At 43.1% G+C, this 21776-nt stretch overlaps 1 protein-coding gene across 8 annotated transcripts in view; it reads right to left on the bottom strand.

Annotated features, from left to right (window-relative positions):
• Nucleotides 1–21776, bottom strand: part of LOC103708494 (probable serine protease EDA2) — a 36636-nt gene that overhangs the window by 9606 nt on the left and 5254 nt on the right. For 4 of the 8 annotated variants that reach the window (XM_039121254.1, XM_039121277.1, XM_039121284.1 and 1 more), the window contains exons 6-11: nt 20633–20686; nt 20477–20548; nt 9860–9971; nt 9618–9714; nt 3685–3779; nt 769–843 (exon numbers count right to left, since the gene is read on the bottom strand). In XM_039121254.1, the coding sequence (XP_038977182.1) occupies nt 769–843; nt 3685–3779; nt 9618–9714; nt 9860–9971; nt 20477–20548; nt 20633–20686 (505 nt within the window). The remainder of the gene's footprint in view (nt 1–768; nt 844–3684; nt 3780–9617; nt 9715–9859; nt 9972–20476; nt 20549–20632; nt 20687–21776) is intronic. The other 4 variants (XM_039121259.1, XM_008793440.4, XM_039121291.1 and 1 more) reach the window with 2 other exon arrangements.

Genomic DNA, 21776 nt, shown 5'->3' with positions numbered 1-21776 from the left:
GGTATAGTAGATGCAATAGGGATCGAGTGCGTATATTGGTGTATGTGTAAAAGAGGATTAATGTGGGTGTATGTTTGGTTGCATGTAGATGTGAATGGGGATTAGTGTGGGTGTAATGGTGGGTCTGTGTAAGCATGCTGGTGAGTGTTTATGGGTGCTTTAGTGGATGGTGGGTGTTTATGGGTACATTATTCAATATGTTCTAGGATAGAAGGAGGTTAATTAACATATAAAAGGGGATTTACTTATGGTGAATAATGAAGCTTTCATAGAATCTTATAATGGCAGAAATGAAGTAGCCACTTTAAGAGGAGGGAGTTTTAGGTATTTAATATGGTTTCAGGACACTGGTTTGCAAGATTTCCAAGGAAGTTTTTTATTGTACGAGTTAGGGATGTTCCCATTTACAATATCTGAAATTTATATCCTGATATTACTTTCTTTCTTCTTTCACGTAAAATTGATCACACAGACACATACCACTTATAATTATTGCTTCCTCTCCAAAAAACATTAATATAACATCAAACACTGCTGAAACTATCTATTAATATATAACTTGGTGGAACTTACTGAATTAACTGTATCACATGCCAAAACAGAATTGGAACACCAATTTAAAGATATCTTGTGTATAAAAAATTATATGAAAATAAACATATTAGTAGATGTGATAAAGAATGAATCTGGATTCAAAAGGCGAAGGTGCTATTTCTAAGATAACAACTATCTGTATATAACTGCCAACAAGGAACTATATAAGCTCACAATCTGGGGATGATGTCTGCTTGGAGGCATGGCGCCAGGGATCTTGTGAGCCATTAGTAAAGATTATCCTTGAACCTGCTTATTTATATGGAAGTATATCATAAGCTCAAGTGTGACAAATAAGTGCTAAGAAAGGATGAATTAATTCATTTTCACAATTCAATTTGAAATTTCAACATATTCCTAACCAAAGTGATCTGATGCGGCTATTCATGTTCATGAAGTATCTGTACTATATAAAACCGAATTCCTAGATCATGCACCAGTTAGAAGCCTTAAATTTTGTGAAGCCTATGTACCTCACAAATACTCCCCTTTTAGCAAATACACTAACCCTTGACCATCTCTCCAATAAAACATGACCAAGAGAGAATGAAAAGAAGACTAGTACTTTTCTTTATCCATAATAAACCCTTTAGTTATGAAACTTATTTCTGCAGATCTTTATCTCTTCCATTTCTCCCTTACCTACAGAAAAAACGAGATATACTCTAATATGCAGAAAACTATATAAGTTTTAAACAGCCGAAGCTCCGAAGCGGCTGTCAATCATGTGCTAGATCCAGATAGCCATGGAGAATCCCCAGCATCGGATTAAATCACATGTTTTCTTCATTGTAATACTTCATGCATAGTCCATGTTTGATCCAACTCATTAGACTATAACTAGATTCTACTGATGTAATCTCCACTAGCTGCCCAGAAGGTTCCCATCTTTGAGGAGGGCAATGGCTCTGGTTCATCTCACTAGATATGGTGGTCAATCATTAAATGAACTAACAACTCATTTTTTCTCTCCTCTTCTAGCCAAAAAATAGAGGACAAAACATTATATATGGTCATCCTTTATTGCTGTCAAAATCAGGAACTCTAACCACTGCTAGATGTGATACGTGACATCAACTTTCTTCTTGAAGTGACACTATTCTTTACAGAACCTTCACCTCCAAAGAATTGGTTGGCCATTACCCTCATCTGAAACAATGTAGTGGAATTTTGACTTGGATTTAGTATATTGGTTCATTTTAACTTCATCATTCAGCATTATAGAAGTAACAGGAAAAGCCTAGGTTCAGGGGTTACAAGGACAAGTCTGCCTAACAGAGCACAAATTGAGGGTTAAGAAGGTAATGCATACATAAATAAAATATAATGTAATTTTCCAAGGTGTCTCCAACTCAACCAACCTGTTGATGTCTATACTGCAACCTACAGGAGTAGGGATCAGTATATACAATTTAAATATCACAACATGTGAAAGACAAATTGTTCAGTTTGCTTATTGACTTGGTAGTTAAAGCTGGTCGTTCATTTTCTAAAACGGATCAATTTCATGGGCATATTTGAGAAATCAATGAGATGTCAACATGTTTAATAATGTAGTCAATCTTTAAATATCTTTCCAACTATTAACATATTTATTTCCTTGTGATGAAAAGCATGCATGCGCCTTTTTTTGGTTTCTTAAATGGACATCATTATCCAGTCCCTTGAATCATTCCCATCAGGTCTAATTTTTTGGTGGTTTTGCGAGAATTTGTATTTCAGGATTGCTCATTTCATTTTAGTTTGTTTCATTTATACTGAAAAATTATTATTTTCCTCTAACATTCACAGTAGGAATTTGTTTCTGCCACCGTGAAGCTTGAGTATTTTAAGAGATCATTTGCTAATATTTTGGATCTTGGATTGTAATTATCCTTGATACTACCATGTTTCTCTTTATAGCTGATTTATCTTCTTAAGCCTTGTGAAATTACAACTGAGCTTTCATCTATTTCACTTAATTAGAGGTTTTTTGATAGTAATGCAAACAGAGATTTTGAGGACTGCTAACCTCAGCATCAGCTTGCCAGTCCATCTTAAGGCTTATCCAAGAGTAACATTGCAAATGCACCACCCCTCTCATTGCTAACTTCATCAACCACAGGGTTTGCTTGTATCACAATTATCCCGCTGACCTCCAACTGCGATTTGTTTTCTAAAACTTGCATTTTTTAACATTAGTTGAAGAAATAATAAGCAATTGAATTTAAAGTTTGATTTAAGCAAGATATATGAGTTGTATCTTTAGCAATCTTCAGTGTCTAATTGGTGTTTTTTAAGCCTGGAGGCTAGACCATGTCAAGTCCACTAGAGGTGGATGAAAGTAACTTATTTTGGCCACCTAAGAACATGGATGACTACACAAGATTAATCCTCACTGATAACAAACAAAGCAACTGCTAGACAAACAACAAGGTGAACCAGTGCACATAAAAACAAGTTACAACTAGCAGGACAAGATCATCATCTTCAATAATAATGGTGCTAGTGGCATAAATTATTTTAAACATTTATAACAGGTATATGGGATATTACCATTTTAAAGGATAGATATAGCCATTATTCAAAAATGAGTATATACTAAACCCTATGATCTCTAGAGAACTTCACATGTTAGCTTCCACCTATTACACACCTGAGTCCTGATATCTGCAAACTAACAATAAATTATGTGCCGACTTTTTGTAAGTTTTTCATGCCCTCTGAAACTGAGATTCCTCCAGATTTGAGAAATAATGCAGATATGCAATCTTGTAAATAGTTCAATCTTTAGCATATAGTTATCCAAATTAGTCATTGTTGATTGAAATTGTTTAACATTTTCTGAATCAATCTCAAATTCTTAATACTCAAAGCATATTTTGATGTATTAGTGGATCCACAATCATATATCTTAGAAGAATTTCAAGAATAATGGGTTTTGTAATTTAAATAAATATCATATTTGTATCCATTACCATGTGAAATTTTGGATTGTCATAGATCAATATGTCTAGTGTATAGAGTTGAAGAAAGTTGATGCTAGAAGATCCATTAGAATTAAGGAATGGAATCAATTAGAACAGAAATTTAAGTGGCAGAAGTGTAGACCAGCTATTTTTGTGCCTCCATAGTATATGTTGGTCATGTCCACATCAGGATAGATTCCTTCTCCAAAAACATTTTTGCAGAGGTCCAAGTGGTACCTACAAATTATAAGAAAAATTAAGGTACAGATAAATACATAAAGAATCTTCTCACTATTCTAGAAGAAAGCAGCGCAATTTTTGGCATCAAATCAAATACATGGTTTTGTTTGCAAAGCAAAACAGGTAAGAGCCATCATCTGGCTCTGAGATTCAAGATATAGATAACAAGGACCCTACAATCTCGCTTAGGTTGCTGAAACAAACCTTAGCATTGCTGCCACATTGCATTAAACCCCAAAGCAAAAAACAAAAAACAAAAACAAAAAGAATTTCGCCCACATAGAAAAGCTAACCCATGTTCTAAAATAATTATCTAAATTCTTGAAAAATAAAATTGTAGTTGTAGGTGGAGAATGCTAAGCTTCCATATATCACTATAGTTGATAGGGATTACTAGGGGTGGCAACAGGTCAAGTTGGGTCAGGTTTATGTTAGATGGAGACCAACCTGACCCACTAAATAAACAGGTTGGCAATTCCAACCAAAACTAACTTGTTTATTAAGCATGTATCCCGACCAGACCCCTGTTTCATGAATAGGTCATGTCAAAGATGACTTGGTTAACCTGCTAACCTGACTCAAAAGTCAAAATGCTTAAACCCATGCAGATACAATTATGCAATACTAACATGATTAATCTATTAACCAATGCCCATCCACTAATTCCTATCTATATAATAATTTATAAATACGATTCTGACATAAGATTATGTTCGTGAAATTTACGGTCAAGCCTATCAAGCCTCTAAACCCAAACCTAGATCGATTAGCGAAGGGGTTAGCTGCGTCGACCAACTTGTGATTCAAACTTGATTATGCCCAACCGAAACATGCTAATTCATATTAGGTTCAGATTTTGTCAGCGGATCAGGTCATGGGTTTCCACCAAGGAATGTTATACCAGACCAAACCGCTCAGTTCCCTCCATACCATACCATATAGACTATGAATCAAGATGGTCCGTGGTCTCAGCACAAATATTAAGCCCAAACCTGTGTGAATTGGTCATTACTGGGCTGAACTGCCCTCAACCACTCGATTTCGATGAGTATCCACCTGCCACGTCACTCCCCCTTAATAATAAAGGGGAAAAGATCACCATGCCCTTTCTCTCTCTATTTCACCTAAGGTCCGCCGTATCGACCGTACCGATGGATGCCGATACTGGTTCGGACCGATACAGACCGGTACCGAATCGGTACCACTGATTCGGCTTGGTTCACGCATCCAAAAGCTCCAAAAAATTTAGAGCTGGTATGGGCGGGTACAGTTGGCTGGTTCGGGCTGGTACCGACCAATACGGGCCGCCACAGGCCGGTACCGATTTTTAATACCGAAAAGACTGATCAGAGCCGGTACCGGTTCGGTACAGGCTGAACCGGCCGGTACAAGCCGGTTCAGCATTTATTGGTTTCACCCATGAGCAATGTAGCAGAGGAGAAAAATACAGGGAGAGAATGGAAGGGCGAGAAGGAAGGGTATATCCAACATCCAGCAAGGTAGTTTTCCTCTCCATTCTCTATTTTTTTGTTACAGCTCCAAAAATGGGCATAGATTTAAAAAATACTAAAAAATTATGCCAAATTTTGTATTTTGGCATGACTTTATGATATATCGTAGATCTTAGCGAGTCTATCCAGTGCTAAAAAAATTTGGCATGATTTTGTGATATGTCATAAATCTTAGCGAGATCAGTCAATCTGATAATTTTCTAATTTTTGATATTCATTTTTTAACAAAAAAGATAATTTTGCATAAAAATAAATAAAAATAAAGAAAATGTTAGGTCTGAAAAATTAGTATCATGCTTAGGATTTAGCTTCTTGTTTCATGTCTTTTTGACAGCAATTTGATCAATTTTCAGCATATTAATTGCTAGTCAAATAAAAGACCAAATTTAACGTAATTCCTCCACTAAATAGGCTACTAGTGATTAATATGGGCTGAAAAAATATGTGGTGCCTTTTATCAAAGGCTACACTAGCCATAATTAAAATTTAACTTGATTTTTTTGAATAAAATATTATTTTTAATAATAATTAATAAAATTATTATTAATTTAAAAAATCATGAAATATAAAAAAATTAAAGTATATTACACTTAAAGTTATAAAAACAAACTCAAAACCCCTATATTTCACCCAAAAGTAAATACAAGAACCTTAAAAACAAACAAAAAAAACTTTTCTGGCATAATGGTACCTTACCGGAATGCCATAGCATGTATCAATCAAGGTTTGCTAAATCGGTATAGGGCCCCGTACTATCACCGTTCCAAGATGTGCTCCCTTTTTTTGCCAATTTTGAAATGAAATTGGCAAACTATTTGCTTATTTCAATTTTTTTCAGATTTCGAATTAAAGTCGTCAAATGGTTTGCAAACTTCACTAAATGAAGTCGACAAACCATTTGCCGACTTCAATTCAAAATCGACAAAAATAACTAGGGATCCCCTATTTCAAAACAAAACAGAGGATTCCCTATTCCAAACTGCTGATGGGCATTTTCGAGCCTTGTCCTTCTTTCTCTCGAACTCTCTCTCCCTCTCCCTCTTTCTTTTCCTCTTTCTTCTTCCCTCTCTCTCCCTCTGTAGGCACAATAAGGCTCCCATTTCGTATTGAACAAAAGAACCGTGTTAGTAATTGACTGCTCCGGTTCGGTACGCCCCGAATCAGCCAGTTCGACATGGTTCAACATTCCATAATACTAATACTTGGTATCACGGTCCGCAATCTGGGTACCAGATACCGTATCAGTATCTAATCAGTTTGGTACGGTACGCCCCTATACCGAAATAGTTCTCTTACTATTTTTCTCAATTTTTATCTTGGTACACCTCGATATAGATCGGTATGCCTTAATATAGGCCAGCACGCCTGATATGGGCCGGTACGCACCTCGATATGGGGCGTACCGGTATGGGTCGGTACGCTTCGGTACGGGACAGTATGGAGCTTGTCCGACTCGAAGTTTAGTTTCGTATCGATTTTCTTTTGGTATGGTATGCCCCATGCCAGACAGTATGGAGCGGTACAACAGACCATGCTTGGTATTATACGATACCAGTATCATGTCGGTCTCCTAATAGTATATAGTTTGGCACCAAGATATATATCATCTTAGGGATATACCATGATTTTTATATATTACCATCTTAGGGATAATATATACCATGATTTTTTTTCTTAATATCATACCATACATACCAACACCCTAATATTGCCCTCCATAGTGGATATTACACTTTTCTACATTTGCCAACACTTATTTGCCAAGTACGTTGGTAATTCTAGTCCATCCTGATCATCAAGAGAATGTTAGAGGGCAATTATGTGAGACTAGCTCACTGATTGCTTATCATGACATTGCAAGCTCGGAATTTTTCCTATTCATCCATAACTTCTAAGAGTTAAAATTTGCCAATTTGAATATTATCACCAAGGTTCATCAAACTGGTATCAGAGATTGTACCAGCCGACAACCAGTTCGGTATGGTACCAATCCTTATCTTGCTGCTCTGAGGCGTACTAAAAATAGGGAGAGGGAAAAAAGGAGAGAGGAAGAGAAGAGGGAGGGAGGGAGGGAGGAGACGGGAGAGAGGGGGGAAGGCTTATCGGTGACAGCCAATGGGGGATCGAGTAGCATTCAGCAGCGAATGCTCTCGAACCATCATCCGGTGGCAAGGTCAACTCCTCCGCCAGCTCTCGAAATTGCTCAAACCCTAGAAACCCCCCCCCCCCCCCCCAACAAAAAAAAAAAAAATCCACCAAGCCCTAGAGCTGCCCCCTCAGCATCCATCCACAGATCCAAAAATCCCCCAATACCTACACAAAACCAAGGGATTTTGAGAGAGATTTTGGGCTGCATATTCACGATCTAATGAATATGAGATAGGGAGGAGATGGTTGTGTATCTCGTAAAGGAGGACTAGCCAGGGGAGGGGGGCGAACACTTGAACCATCACGAGCCATTTTTATAACCGTTGTGAGTTGTTTTCAGAATTGAACTGGGCTAGTTTTATAAGGTTTTATAACTAAACCGAAGCGAAATCCTGAACCGTTTTGACTTGGTGTTAATTTGATTCAGTATGGCCGAACTGCCTGATTCGGATTGGTTCGGCAATTACTAGTTGCCACTTTCCAGCCTCCTGAAAATTTGTTAAAATACTTAGAAACTATAAGATTTTAAAGTATGGGGACACTTAGATTAAGGATTGACGAAGGATACTGTATGAAAGCTTCTTTTTGATGTGATATGGATCCCTTTATTTGAAAGATCATAACAAGGTCTATAGGCAGCCTCCTCCATGCTTTGCCATCTAACTGATGAATATGTTGTATCCATAGTACCACTTCCAATCTTAAAATTTTGAGAAGGTCACTTACTGCTCTATGTGAAGGACTAGAATCATAATTAGAGATGATCTTTAGACATTTAATTTCTCAATGAAGTCTTGTATTACCAGTTATTCTAATTCTTTTTGCTATTTACTAGCCTTTTAAGTTCAGCTGAAGTTTTCAGCAACATTTAGTGTTTCATTGCACACTGTTCAATGTTCTAGGAATATTTAACATTGTAGGACATTAGGACTTGTAGTTATACCAAAGACATAGGCAATTGAGCAACACTCCTAAACTTAAAGCACCTCTATGCTTTGTACAATAGATTCAAGATTACGAAAGCGATCAACCTCTCTAATCTAGCCTTTAGGCAACCTTTGCTATTGCATGCACACAAAATAAGAAGTCCTGGTACCCTATGGTAGACATACATAAAAAATAATTATGTTCATATACATGGAACTCACATTATATTTGCTAGTTTTCCGTATGTGGCATTTGCTAGTTGATGACCATACTCATCATATTAATGTATGTACCATGTAGTCAGCCTATTTCTTTCCAAACATGTATTTTGAGTTTCCACAGTTATCTTAATCTATCATGGTATCAAAGCTTTGAAGAATGCTTGAGACATGTAGGTCAAACCATGGAAGCTCTGGCTTTGCATCAGGGGGATTGACAAAGTATTTTGAAGATCTGGACATTGGACATGATAGTTATTGCATGAACTCCATTCTGTAACTTTGTCAAATCATTGCTGAAATATGGCAGCTGCACTGCCAGTTATTGCAGAAAGAAATTTTGGACTCACAAAAATCTGCTTGTATTTCCTTTTTGAAAAGGCTGTCATATCAATATGTGGACCGGCAGTCCCTCTCTCTGTCCAAAGGCAACCTTAAACCATGAATTTATTTGGTTCAGCTTGCTCCTCTCTATCATCCTACACAGATGTTTATAGGTTTTCTGTTTTTTCTTAATGTCTTTCAAAAGAATCATTTCCTTCCTCAAACCTCCCATCCACAATCTGGCTTGTGATGAACAAATCTGAAGAGTTCCCACTTATCCCTGTCACAGCCTAGTTTAGGATCAGTCCCTTCCTCTAGTTCCAACTTCATACTTTTCTTATTTATATTTCATCTTTTTTATTTATTTTTGCATTTTCTTTATTTTCTTTCAACTGTTTAGAGAATGATATACCAAGTCCCTCTCTCTCTCTCCCTCTCTCTCTCTTTCTCTGTGTCACTCACTCTTTAAGGTAATAAAATTTTATCGGACGTGAAGGATATGGATAGAAATGTTAACAGAAACCAAGTTATCATTTTTGAATTAATCAGGTTATTAAATAATTAAAAAACCTAACAAATTATATAGTGGTCTTTCTGGAGCAATGAAATTATAATAGAAATTTAACATATGTAGAGGAAATGTAGAATACTGTTAAATCATACAAATTAATTGAAAACTACATATAAACTATTTAACAAAACTGTACCTTGTATCAATTTTTGAAGAACGGATACTATCATTTTGGGGTGCCACTTGGAAATATGCAACCTCAGTACAAACTTGGAACCACCAGAGTCGGTTAGCTGGCAAAAGAACATATAATCAACAGATGTAACATGCCAAAGCTAAACATAATGATGCCGTATGATGCACATATTTACAACAAATTGTCCACCTTTACTTCCATAGCAACACATGCCAAATCAATAGCCCAGGTTAACATATTACCACTCTCCTCTACACCAGGAGTTGTGTTCTTCAAATGTTGCTGATCATAAGTTAAAACTGATGCTCCAAATTGTCCAAGGTAATAATCTTTCACATAGCTAGCATATGTTTCCTGCATGACCAATTAATAATAGATTGATGTAGATTAAAATCTTACAAGAAGACTTTCTGATAAGTGCTTACACTATGAAAATTATAATGAAAGATAACTTAGCCAAGCCCAATCTTCATAACAAGATGTCTGATCATTAGGCTAGAATAACAAGCTTTAGTATAACTTGCATGGAAAATGATCTAGGAGCATCACCAAATATGTTGTGGACCATTTTGGTAACTTCAAGTAGGTTTGGACAGGGTTTTGGAGCAAGATCTGCCACATCCATTACTCGATTGTGAATGTAACTTCTAGAGACTATAACTTTCTCATATACCTCTATTTTCAGAATGCTGATGTAAAACGAAGCTCTCAACGAGTACTATGGGGGTGCGAACATCCTCATGGGGTTAGTAGCATGGTAGCATATAATGGACACGGGCTTACAATGATGTTTGGGCATAAAAAAGGCCAGTCAAAATAAAAGTTTTTTTTCGAGTAAGATTTTGATTGACTGTCTTTCAGTTTGGGAGGAATTAACGATATGATAGAAGGCAAAGGTGATATAAAAATCAATATCTAGCTTTTTAGTATTGTTTTCACTAGTCACAGCTATTTAAGGAAAGTTGTAACCTCTTCCAACTAGAAAAGAAATATTGATAGACCTCACTAGTATAAATAAGGACCTATGTAGCAATTTTATTTATCATTAATGAAAACAAAATGGGTATAGAGACCTACTTTGGCAATTCTCTGTATCATCTTTTTTATAGGTATGTGTTGAGCGAGTAGAAGGAATTTCCTCCTTCTCCCTGTTTGCATAGAAAAGATGAATAGAAACAAGATGAATATAAACAAGATGAATAGAAACAGAACCAGTGGAACTTCATCTATAGTTTCTATACCTGTGATGTTACTAGCAGCCAGCAGGTCAAGAGTGTAGAGTGTTAGTACTTCTCTAAAGCATGGAAAACCCATTCAAATCCTAGCACATAAGACATTGTGCATCATGTCCAATGCATCAAGTTTCACATACCAGTGAGCTTCTAGCAATATAGGTACATATTATTAGTATTTGATTAGAGAAACTGAAAGTGTGTAAAGAAGCTTTACCACTTCTTTCAAAATTTTAATTTGTTTACGATTCTGAAGGACTGAAAACCCTATATGCAACTAACATTAACAAAAAAACACTGATTTGAGCAGGTTAAGCTAAGCATATTTAGAAAGAAAACCATATTAATGTCTTTGAAACATAAGTTTAGAAGAAAATTAGGAGAATGCGTGGAATATTTGCCTCAAATGAAAGGTTGCATAAGAGGAAGAGAAACATAAAGATTGCAGAGTGCTGGTTCTTGCAAAAAGACCTCTACAAGAAATGATGAAAGCTGTTAGTCAAACCGAGTAGCAATATTGGCTTGCTAGGTCACAGGCACAACATGATAAAGTCGTATGGTTAGGTTGTAGTTGTACAAGGTTTGCTATATCGACCCATACTGCCCTATACCAATCGTAATATATGAGCCCAAATGGTCCATATCGGTGACCAAGCAAATTCACCCCATACTACCCAGTTTCAAGCGGTATCATGGCTAAAAGTGAGAAAGAGTGTTAGAAATCTGTCTCAGTATGGGATGTCTACCCTACCTTACCGAACTGATAATGTGTCGATACGGTTCTCAATACCGGTTTTGCAGACATTATAATTGTGACTATTAGTGTTGTGGTTCAAATTTGGCCCGAGGGTGACCACGCCGGGGGAGTCGAGGAAGCTGCCGGAATGTTGAGGAAGAAGGTAAGCCACCTCCCGTGCGACAGCGTACCTGCACAAAGCCTCACCGGTGGTTTCGGTGAGGGCCCTCCGACGCTCAAGTTAGAGTGGAGCTTAGTTAGCCAAAAGGTTCCCTGAGATGTTACCTGTTGGGGCTATTTATAGTCCCCGTAGAGGTACCCAGGTGGCGGAGGTATGGCCCGTCCTCATTATGGGTGGAGATGGCTTTTAGCTAGATGGCGTACAGCTAGAGCTTACTTGAAGCGCACGGCGTAGGCCGTTCTTGTGAACGGTAAGGCGTCGATAGGTATGACGGAATATAGTTGGAGCAGCATGGCGTTGTCCTTGACTGTCGTTGGCCAGCAAGCGAAGCATGGCGCAGTGATGTCGTACCGTACGTCCACGTAGGCAGACGTGGGCACGCACGTGGATGCGGTCGTGGGCGAGGCCGAGCTCAATGAAGGATCCCGGCATGGATTCGGCGAGGTCGGCTTGGGGGGTGCTAAGGTCGGCCTAGCTTCCTCGACCCCAAGGTTTGCTCGATAGGGCGCCCCGAGCTCAAGGGTCGGAGCGTGTCGGCGAGTATAAAAGGTGCCCTGAGCTCAGTCGGAGCACGTCAGCGAATATAAGGGGCGCCCCTGGCTCGGCCAGGGCATGTCGGCAAGTAAACCTGTGGTCGAAGGAGCTCTTGGGCTCGTAACCCGAATAGTTTGGCACCCTGAGCTCGGGCTCGGGTCGTTGCTATGATCATCAGAAGAGGTTGACGCAGGCCGTAGTAGCGGAGAGATCCGATCGAGGTCAGCTGAGGCTTCGGCGGAGTCCAAGGTCGGACTGGTCTTTCGCGGGACCGAGGTCCGGCTCAACCGGTGTTGGAGTTTATTTGGCTGAATTGGGTGATCCTCTTGTTGTATGCAGGACGATCCATTTTGCCCTCCATCATTTGCCCCCCCCGACTTCCGAGGTCGAGTTGCTCTTTGGCTCGGGTGAAGAAAATAGCTGGACTATTAGTCGTCCTGCGTTTTAGCCAAGTGCTTATGAAGGTGCGCGCATTGGGCTGAGCATGCTTCGTCTTATTGGAGGCCGATCACTTCTGGCTGGGCTCCGCAAGCCAAGCTTGAGTGGATCAGACTGCCACACCAATCGAAGCGAAAGCGGCCGTGGGAGCTCTTTAATACATTGCGTGCGCGCTTCTTTTCGAGGTGTTGCTGGGCGGAACACGAGGGGGCCAACCATCAATGCCCCGTCCTCCGAAGTGCCTCGCCATAATGATCAGTCTTTAGTGCTGCGATCTGAAGAGATTTGCTAAAACGGCTCTAGGGCTTGCCGCGTAGTGAGACCTGGCCGCTTGGTTACTCGAAAAAGCCGATCAAAGCCGTTGAGGTAGGCTATATAAAGCTTTGGAGAGACTTTGGGGCTCTTATTTGATCTTCAGCTTTCCTTCTTCCTTCCGACTGTCGTTGTTTCTCTTGAACTTTCTAAAAGGCTTCCGGAGTATTTTGAAGCTTCTTGGCGGGCTCTGTTCTCAGTTTTCGACGACTCCTCTCCTTCATTTTCTTCTCCGGTGGAACTCTAGGTAGGCGTCTTCATCCTTCTCGGTTGCTCGGAGTTCTTTTTCTATCTTCTTTCGCTTTAATTTTCTGTGAGCAAGGCGATAGGATCACCCTCGAGAGCCCTTGTGCTTAGTGCGGGCCCCCCTCGAGCTCGAATTTCTTTGCCAGCAGCGGAAGCCGAGCTCGAGGTGAATCATGACTCGTATGAGATCGACTCAAACATGAGTGAAGAGGAGCTAGGTCTGATTCAGGCCCGGTTCTTCATTTCTTGTGAGTTCACCCTGGAGCTCCCAGAGCCCGGAGCTCGAGTCGCTGACCTCCTGAGGGTCGGATCGGGGTGTTCGTAGAAACACTCCGAGCGGGGTTGAGATTCCTCCTGCACGGGTTCGTGGACGAGCTTCTGGCGACTTATCGCCTAGTCCCAGCGCAACTCGCTCCGAACTCGTAGAGGATGATAGTTGGCTTCCTCGTTCCTATGCCTTGCACATAACCTACCCCCCTCAGTCAAGGTCTTTCGGAGTTGCTTTGTATTGAAAGGCAACCCTGCAGACAAAGGATGATGGTACTTCTCCTTTCGGAGAGGCCGCACGCTCTTCCGAGGTGCCCCTTCCTCCATCCATGGGTGGAAGCGTAGCTTTTTCTTTCTTTCCTCCGAGCAGTCGTGGAGGTTTGACCCGATCTCGGGTTCGCCGCGGGTCGCCGTTAATAACAAACTCCCCAAGTAGTCACAGCTCGAGCAGGTGACCTTAGACACGCTGCTCGGCTTGGGAGAGACTCCGGCGGTCTCCGACTTGCTTAGTGAGGAGGACTTGTTGAATGTTGGCTTGAGCTAGGCTCATCCCGAGGGTAAGGGTACTGCAGTCATTTTTCTTTCTTTCTCGTCCCCTTTTGTGTTGGTTTTTGACTACGTTCCGTTGTCAAAAATTGCAAGGATGATGTTTGACCCCGAGACTCTAATGGCCAAATACCGCAAGAGGGTGGCCGCTTCGGATGGAGCTCGATCCGAGCAAAAGTCGAAGAAAGCCTGAGCTGCCTCAGGTTCTGGCGCTGAGCGGCGCCAGCTCGGGATCATCAACGCTGAACCTGCTTGGCCTAAGCCTGAGCAGGTCCTACCGATTAACGTCGAGCTGCCCCCACGGACCGTAGGAGGTGCAGTAGAACAGGCGGTCGCGGCGCCTGATGGAGCTCGGAGTGCCCAGAAGGTTGTTCGGTCGCTCCAATCGGGTCCCGAGCCAGGAAGCGGCCTCGGGGTTCCGCTTTCTTGTGAGGTCCCGTCCTCTTTTGGGGTCACGACCTCAGCCAGAGTTCATCCCGTTTCCTCCGAGCCTGAAAGAAGGCCATTCGAGCCCGGGTGCCAAGTATTTGAAGACGACACGGCGCTGGAGTCCAATGATGTCGCCCACGAGCTCGTTCATTGTGCCATGCTTCCGCACGACCGAGCTCAGCTGGAGGAGCTAGGGTTTGCCGGAATTGTCGACGAGGCCTATACTACCAGCATTCTGGTAAGTGATGTCATTTCTGCTCGGATGTTTGACCTCGGTTAACTTTTATTTTCTTGCGCCAGTCCCTCCATTTAGTCAACATGTTGGCGAGCATCGCGCTCGATTTCCCAGAGTAGGTTTGGAAACTACGGTCGGAAGTGGAGGTTGCAAAGCGACGGATGGAGGAAGCCGAGGCCCGAGCCGCGGATGCCTTGCAGCAGCGGGGGGAGGTAGAGCAGAAGTCGGCGGCTGCCGAGCAGGGGCGGCAGCAGGCCGAGAGAAAGGCTAGGGCGGCCGAGGCTCTAGTCAAGGCTGGGCTCGCCCAACTTTGGGGGATGGAGGCCGAGCTCCTCCAAGCTCGTTCGTCCTCCAAGAGTCGCATTTTGGAGCTGGAGTCTGCGCTAGCCGGCCAAAGGCACGAGGCCAAGGTTTTAATGCTGAGGGCCGAGCAACTCGAGCGGCTCGCCAAGGAGCAGGTCCTGGTGGCCGTCCAGAACTTCTGCGAGTCCGAGCAATATATGGGCGAGCTAGCGGAGGGGGCGACTGACGCCATGATCCAGGGCTTTGAGAACTGTCGGGATCAGGCCTAGAGACTTTGCCCTTGAGTCAACTTTAGCGGCCTTTGCCCATGTTTGACTGGGGCCACCGACGCGGAGGTCGGAGATGGGGTCGAGATAAGCGAGCCTGCAGAGGTGCACGAGCCTGCCGTCGAGGTGGTGGACCTTATTGAAGTTGCCGCTGGGGCCAAGGCAGAGGTTACCGCCGCTGAGGTCGGGACGGAGGACGTCACCGAAGTCGAAGCGGAGGCCTCTCCCGAGGTCGAACCCGAGGTGGCCCAAGCCGGCTAAGCTTTCTTCCACCTATTTTTCTTTTTCTTTTGTAATCGGCCACTTAGGCCTCTTTTTGCTTTTTGCATTCATGCCGACTTCGAGATTGGCTCTTTTTTGTATTCGGCCTTTGGCCTTTGAATAGAATATACCTTGGTAATTTGTATTGTTGAAATCTGACAAGGAATTTCGAACTTATCCTGCCTTGTATTGCGCGGTCAACAGAATCCGAACTAAGGTGTTAGCTTAACCTTCAAGCTGTCGGGTAACTTTTGCTCAGCCTTCATTTTCAGCTTAGAGAAGTTTATTAGATCGAAGAGCCCACTGTTTCCGACCTTATTCTCTAGTGCTCGGAGCCCCGCTTCAGCTTTCGAGCTGTAGCTTGCTAGGGCGTCTTTGAGATAGAAGGTCATCACGAGCTTCAATGCTCTCCGGCTTCATAGGTTTCCGTAGATTCTAACACATGCGCCCGAACCAAAGTCGGGTCACTCTCAGACTCTTCCCGAGACCGAGGTCGGGAGAGCTTTTTCGGCTTGTGGTCGATTTTCAAGGCGGTCTTGGAGAATAAGGTACCTGCATCGAACAGGCCCATGGCTCTTCATTCGGTACCGTAAGGCGCCTTGAGGCCGGCTCAAGGGGCGATGTTGGAGAGTAAGGAAAACCAGCTCGAGGATAGAAACCAGCTCGAGGATAGGCATCAGCTCGAGGGTAAGCACCCGCTCAGGGATGGAAAATCCGTTCGCAAGAATAGGAACGAACTCGAGGGTAAGCACCCGCTCGAGGATAGAAAATCCGTTCGCGAGAATAGGGACGAGCTCGAGGATAAGCACCAACTCGAGAATAGAGATGAGCTCGAGGGTAAGCACCAGCTCGAGGATAAAGAATCCGTTTGCGAGAATAGGGATGAGCTCAAGGGTAAGCACCAGCTCGAGAATAGAAAATCCGCTCGAGGTCTCGAGAATAGAAAATCCGCTAGGATCAGAGGCGGGAGAGCTCATCCCTATTCTCGAGAGAGCTCTTCATCGACTCCCCGTTGTCGCCGCAGGGCGCCCCCTACTCAGATGAGGGGCGTTCTTGTAGCTTACTGTGGTCGGGGAAGCTCTTCGACGGCTCCTCGTTGACACCGCAGGGCGCCCCTCACTCAGATTAGGGGCGTTCTTGAAGCTTACTGCAGTTCGGGGAGCTCTTCGACGGCTCCCCGTTGACGCCGCAAGGCACCCCCCACTCAGATCAGGAGTGCTCGTGTAGCTTACTACGGTCGGGGGAGCTCTTCAATGGCTTCCCGTTGACGCCGTAGGGCGTCCCCTACTCAGATCAAGGGCGTTCTTGTAGATTTGGATCCTGCGGCCGTTGAGCACTTCGGCTCACGGTTGACACTGCAGGGCATCCCGAGCCGAGCTTGAGGGATGACTTTGTAGATTCAAAACCTGCAGCCGTGGAGCACTTCGGCTCACGGTTGACACTACAGAGCGTTCCGAGCCGAGCTCGAGGGACGACTTTGTAGATTCAGAACCTGCAGCCATGGAGCATTTCAGCTCACGGTTGACACTGCTGGGCGTCCCAAGCCGAGCTCGAGGGACGACTTTATAGATTCAGAACCTGCAGCCGTGGAGCACTTCGGCTCACGGTTGATACTGCAGGGCATCCCGAGCCAAGCTCGAGGGACGACTTTGTAGATTCAAAACCTGCAGCTGTGGAACACTTCGGCTTATGGTTGACACTGCAGGGCGTCCTGAGCCGAGCTCGAGGGACGACTTTGTAGATTCAGAACCTGCAACCGTGGAGCACTTCGGCTTACAGTTGACACTGCAGGGCGTCCCGAGCCGAGCTCGAGGGACGACTTTGTAGATTCAGAACCGGCAAACGTGGAGCACTTCGGCTCATGGTTGACACTACAGGGAGTCCCGAGCCGAGCTCGAGAGACGACTTTGTAGATTCAGAACCCACAGCCGTGGAGCACTTCGACTCACGGTTGACACTGCAGGGCATCCCGAGCTGAGCTCGAGGGACGACTTTGTCGATTCGGCGTTACGTAACTCGTATCGTGGAGACAACCGAGGCATGTCGAGTCCATTAAGACATTTCAGAGACGCCTTGAAGAAGTCACAGAGGGTGATTTTATTGACAGCACAGTGGGATAAAAATCCCTAACCTAGAGGGGCTAAAGTTCCGTCCGGGGGTTGTAGCGACCCGGGCTATTGGGGATGAGGCCTCTTCCCTGCCCCCCGAGGTCAAGGGGCCGCTAGCATGTGGGATACATGGCTACGACGTTGATGGTGCCCGCGATGGGATGATTGTCGTTCTGCCTGTCGCGCGGCTCCGAGCTCTATCCCTCGAGCTCCCCTCTGTCGGCTTGACCATGAACAAACCGACTTAGCAGACCCTGGTGGATAAGTGCCTCGATCTTATCATGGAGCTGGTAGCAATCCTCCATGTTATGACCGTGATCTCTATGGAAACGATAGTACTTGTCTGAATGTTTCTGCGACCCTGATGGTCGCATTTTCGATGGGGGTCGGAGGTAACCGCGACCTTCAATTTCCATGAGGATCTCATCTGGAAGGATGTGAGGGAAGTGTACTTCCTAAACCTTTGGAGGGGGTACATTTCTTGGGCTTCTGGAGGGGAGACATCGGGCGAACCGGGCTTCCAGCCCAGGAAGGATCTCTCTTGCGCCGGAGGGAGTTGCTTCTCGATCGACTGCACTCCTTATGGCGTTCCGCGGCTTGATCTCGGAGCATCTGGATCTGAAGCTCCAATTCCTCGACTTTCTTGTCGAGCTCGGCGACGAATGAAGCTCCTACCGGATGGAGGCCTTGAACGGCCGCGGTAAGTATTTGAACTTGCTGGACGAGCAGGTAAAATTGCTCTGGCTGGACTTGAAGGGTTTGGTCCTTCATGATCACGACTCAGACCCTTCCTCTAGCGCCAAATGTTGTGGTTCAAATTTGGCCCGAGGGTGACCATGCCGGAGGAGTCGAGGAAGCTGTCGGAATGTTGAGAAAGAAGGTGAGCCACCTTCCGTGCGACGGTGTACCTGCACAAAGCCTTACCAAGTGGTTCTGGTGAGGGCCCTCCGACGCTCAAGTTAGAGTGGAGCTTAGTTAGCCAAAAAGTTTCCTGAGATGTTACCTGTTGGAGCTATTTATAGTCCCCGTAGAGGTGCCCAGGTGGCGGAGGTATGGCTTGTCCTCATTATGGGAGAAGATGGCTTTTAGCTAGATGGCGCGCAGCTATAACTTACTTGAAGCGCACGACGTAGGCCGTTCCTGTGAACGGTAAGGCGTCGATAGGTGTGACGGGATATAGCTGAAGCAACATGGCGTTGTCCTTGACTGTTGTTGGCCAGCAAGCGAAACATGGCGCGGTGACGTCGTAACGTACGTCCACGTAGACGGATGCGGGCACGCACGTGGATGTGGTCGTGGGCGAAGCCAAGCTCGATGAAGGGTCGCATCATGGATTCGGCGAGGTCGGCTTGGCGGGTGCTGAGGTCGGCCTAGCTTCCTCGACCCTAAGGTTTGCTCGGTAGGGCGCCCCGAGCTCAAGGGTCAAGACGTGTCGGCGAGTATAAAAGGCGCCCTAAGCTCGGTCGGGACGTGTCGACGAATATAAGAGGCTACCTAGGCTCGGCCAGGGCGCGTCGGCAAGTAGACCAATGGTCGAAGGAGCTCTTGGGCTTGTAACCCGAACAGTTGGGCGCCCTAAGCTCGGGCTCGGATCATTGCTATGGTCATCAGAAGAGGTTGACGCAGGCCATAGTAGCGGAAAGATCCGACCGAGGTCCGCTAAGGCTTCGGCGGAGTCCGAGGTCGGACTGGTCTTTAGTGGGACCGAGGTCCGGCTCAACCGTTGCTGGGGTCTATTTGGTTGAAATTGGATGGTCCTATTGTTGTGAGCAGGACGATCCATTTTGCCCCCCATCATTTAAGTTGCATCTAATCAAGTTTCTTAGGCCTAAAATTTCTATCAAATTGAGATTGTGCTGATCCTATACTTCAATCCAACCCAATTGATGAAGAATATCGTCATCATCACCCCTTTATTGCTAGGTAGGTTTGAGGTCATCATTATCACACCCACACCCACATTTCTCTTCCCCCTTTTCATCTAGGCAAGTTTGAGGTTTGAGAAAGGATTTAATAAGGTCAAGCTCAAGGCATTATTGGACTGGGTAAATTTGGACTTGGCATATGTGCAAAGCGCAATTGTGGCAAAGTGGGTGACAACGCAAACAAAAAATTTAATATTTCTACAATATAACAAGAATAATACAATCACCTATCCTAAGAAATAAAATCATCATGAAACTAAAGATTAAGCACACAAGAATTCGTTACTTCCATCAAGACAACAATAATGTCTCTTGGAAATGATGGGGATAAGCATAACCATCAAACTATGACCTAATTATTTGGGAGTACAGTTTAGTGTAATATTCAATATAAAATCTACTTAATACTAATTGTGGCAAAGTGGGTGACAACGCAAACAAAAAATTTAATATTTCTACAATATAACAAGAATAAAACAATCACCTATTCTAAGAAATAAAATCATCATGAAACTAAAGATTACGCACACAAGAATTCGTTACTTCCATCAAGACAACAATAATGTCTCTTGGAAATGATGGGGATAAGCATAACCATCAAACTATGAACTAATTATTTGGGAGTACAGTTTAGTGTAATATCCAATATAAAATCTACTTAATACTATGTCCAATTTTTGAAAAATGTTCAATATGGCGAGGAAAGTTCATAAAATGAATTATCATACAAGGTGAACACCAAACAACTTTTAAAGAACTAAGTAATAGATCCAAATATTACTGAACTAAAATCAACTTAGGACATGCACAACTAGGCAATGGAAAGGAGAAGGAGCATACCACCAAGTCTTTCCCATTTTTCTTGGCATCAACAAGTGGGGAACATAGAACATCTGGATTGCCATACTGAAACTGAAAACTTTGAAAGCGCTTTGTTGAAGTACTAAAATACTTTTAGAGCTTATATTCCATTGCAACCATAAAAATTATGCTTACCGCGATGACTGCAGCATCGGCCAATAAGTACAAAAAGTCACCATCATCTTTTAGCTGGAATTACAAGGGGGAAAACTCATCACCACAATAGAGTGCAAACTAAAGGGTTGAATACAACTTAAAGTACATGCCATTTAGATCTAGGTGGGAACAGTATATATACCAACTAAAAATCAAGCTTATGTAGATGAAAATGAACTTGCAAATATTTCTTTCTTAGATCAAGAATTGTAGTAATGGGTTACCATTTAGCATCACTATAATTTAATAAGAATTGTGTTTCAACTGAAGCATCAATCTCCTCAAGGAAAACATAAATACAATAAGTTTGTCAATGTAGGTGAATGTAAAATGGGTATTAGAAAAGCTGAGAATGAGGAAGTCTCAGCCTCTCAGGCCTTAGAAAGACCAAGACATTTCGCACTGCTGTACACAGCTTCTTCCAGGTGGCAAATTTGGGAGAGATGGCATGTCATGTTGTTTATCTCCTTGCATCACTCTGTTAGTAAAAGTAAAGAACAAACATTTTATTTTCTTTTCCACTTAGTAAGATCAATCCATATTATAAACTTCTAAAATCTCCTTCAGTGCAACAGCAAGTCATTCATCATAGCAGCAGTCACTATGATTCTCCTTATAATATCTCTAAAAAATCCTGACAGCTCAACATAATAAAGGACAATTGTATAGCAACTGAAACTACACATCCAATATTAAACTATTGGATCAAGCAATGACAGTGAGAACAAGTATCTATTTTACATTCTCCTTTTGCCGTTCAAAATGAGGGTTGAGTTGACAATAACAAAAAGTCATGTTATAATACAGGAAAAGGGTGACAAGTTGATGCCACTTAACTTTCAAGGAGGACTTTAGGTAACCATATAACAAGGCATAGTGACAATAAATTAAGATGAAGATAATATAAAAGCTCTGAATGCCACATGCATAACTAATCACCTAAAACTGCAATATTGAAAATCTACCTCAAGGGCTTTAACTAAATACAGATTTTGGTTCGTTATATCCACCTGTTTTATATGTTACCTTTTATGCACTATTTCTTGCATACCTGGTATTCAGGTATCTCAAATCCAACACATCAACATCCAAAAATAAGACCACTATCACGCAGATTTATAAT

Source organism: Phoenix dactylifera, chromosome 2 (assembly GCF_009389715.1).
Source record: "Phoenix dactylifera cultivar Barhee BC4 chromosome 2, palm_55x_up_171113_PBpolish2nd_filt_p, whole genome shotgun sequence".
In the NCBI taxonomy this organism is placed as follows: Eukaryota; Viridiplantae; Streptophyta; class Magnoliopsida; order Arecales; family Arecaceae; genus Phoenix; species Phoenix dactylifera.
This window is presented reverse-complemented; position numbering and strand designations above follow the sequence as displayed.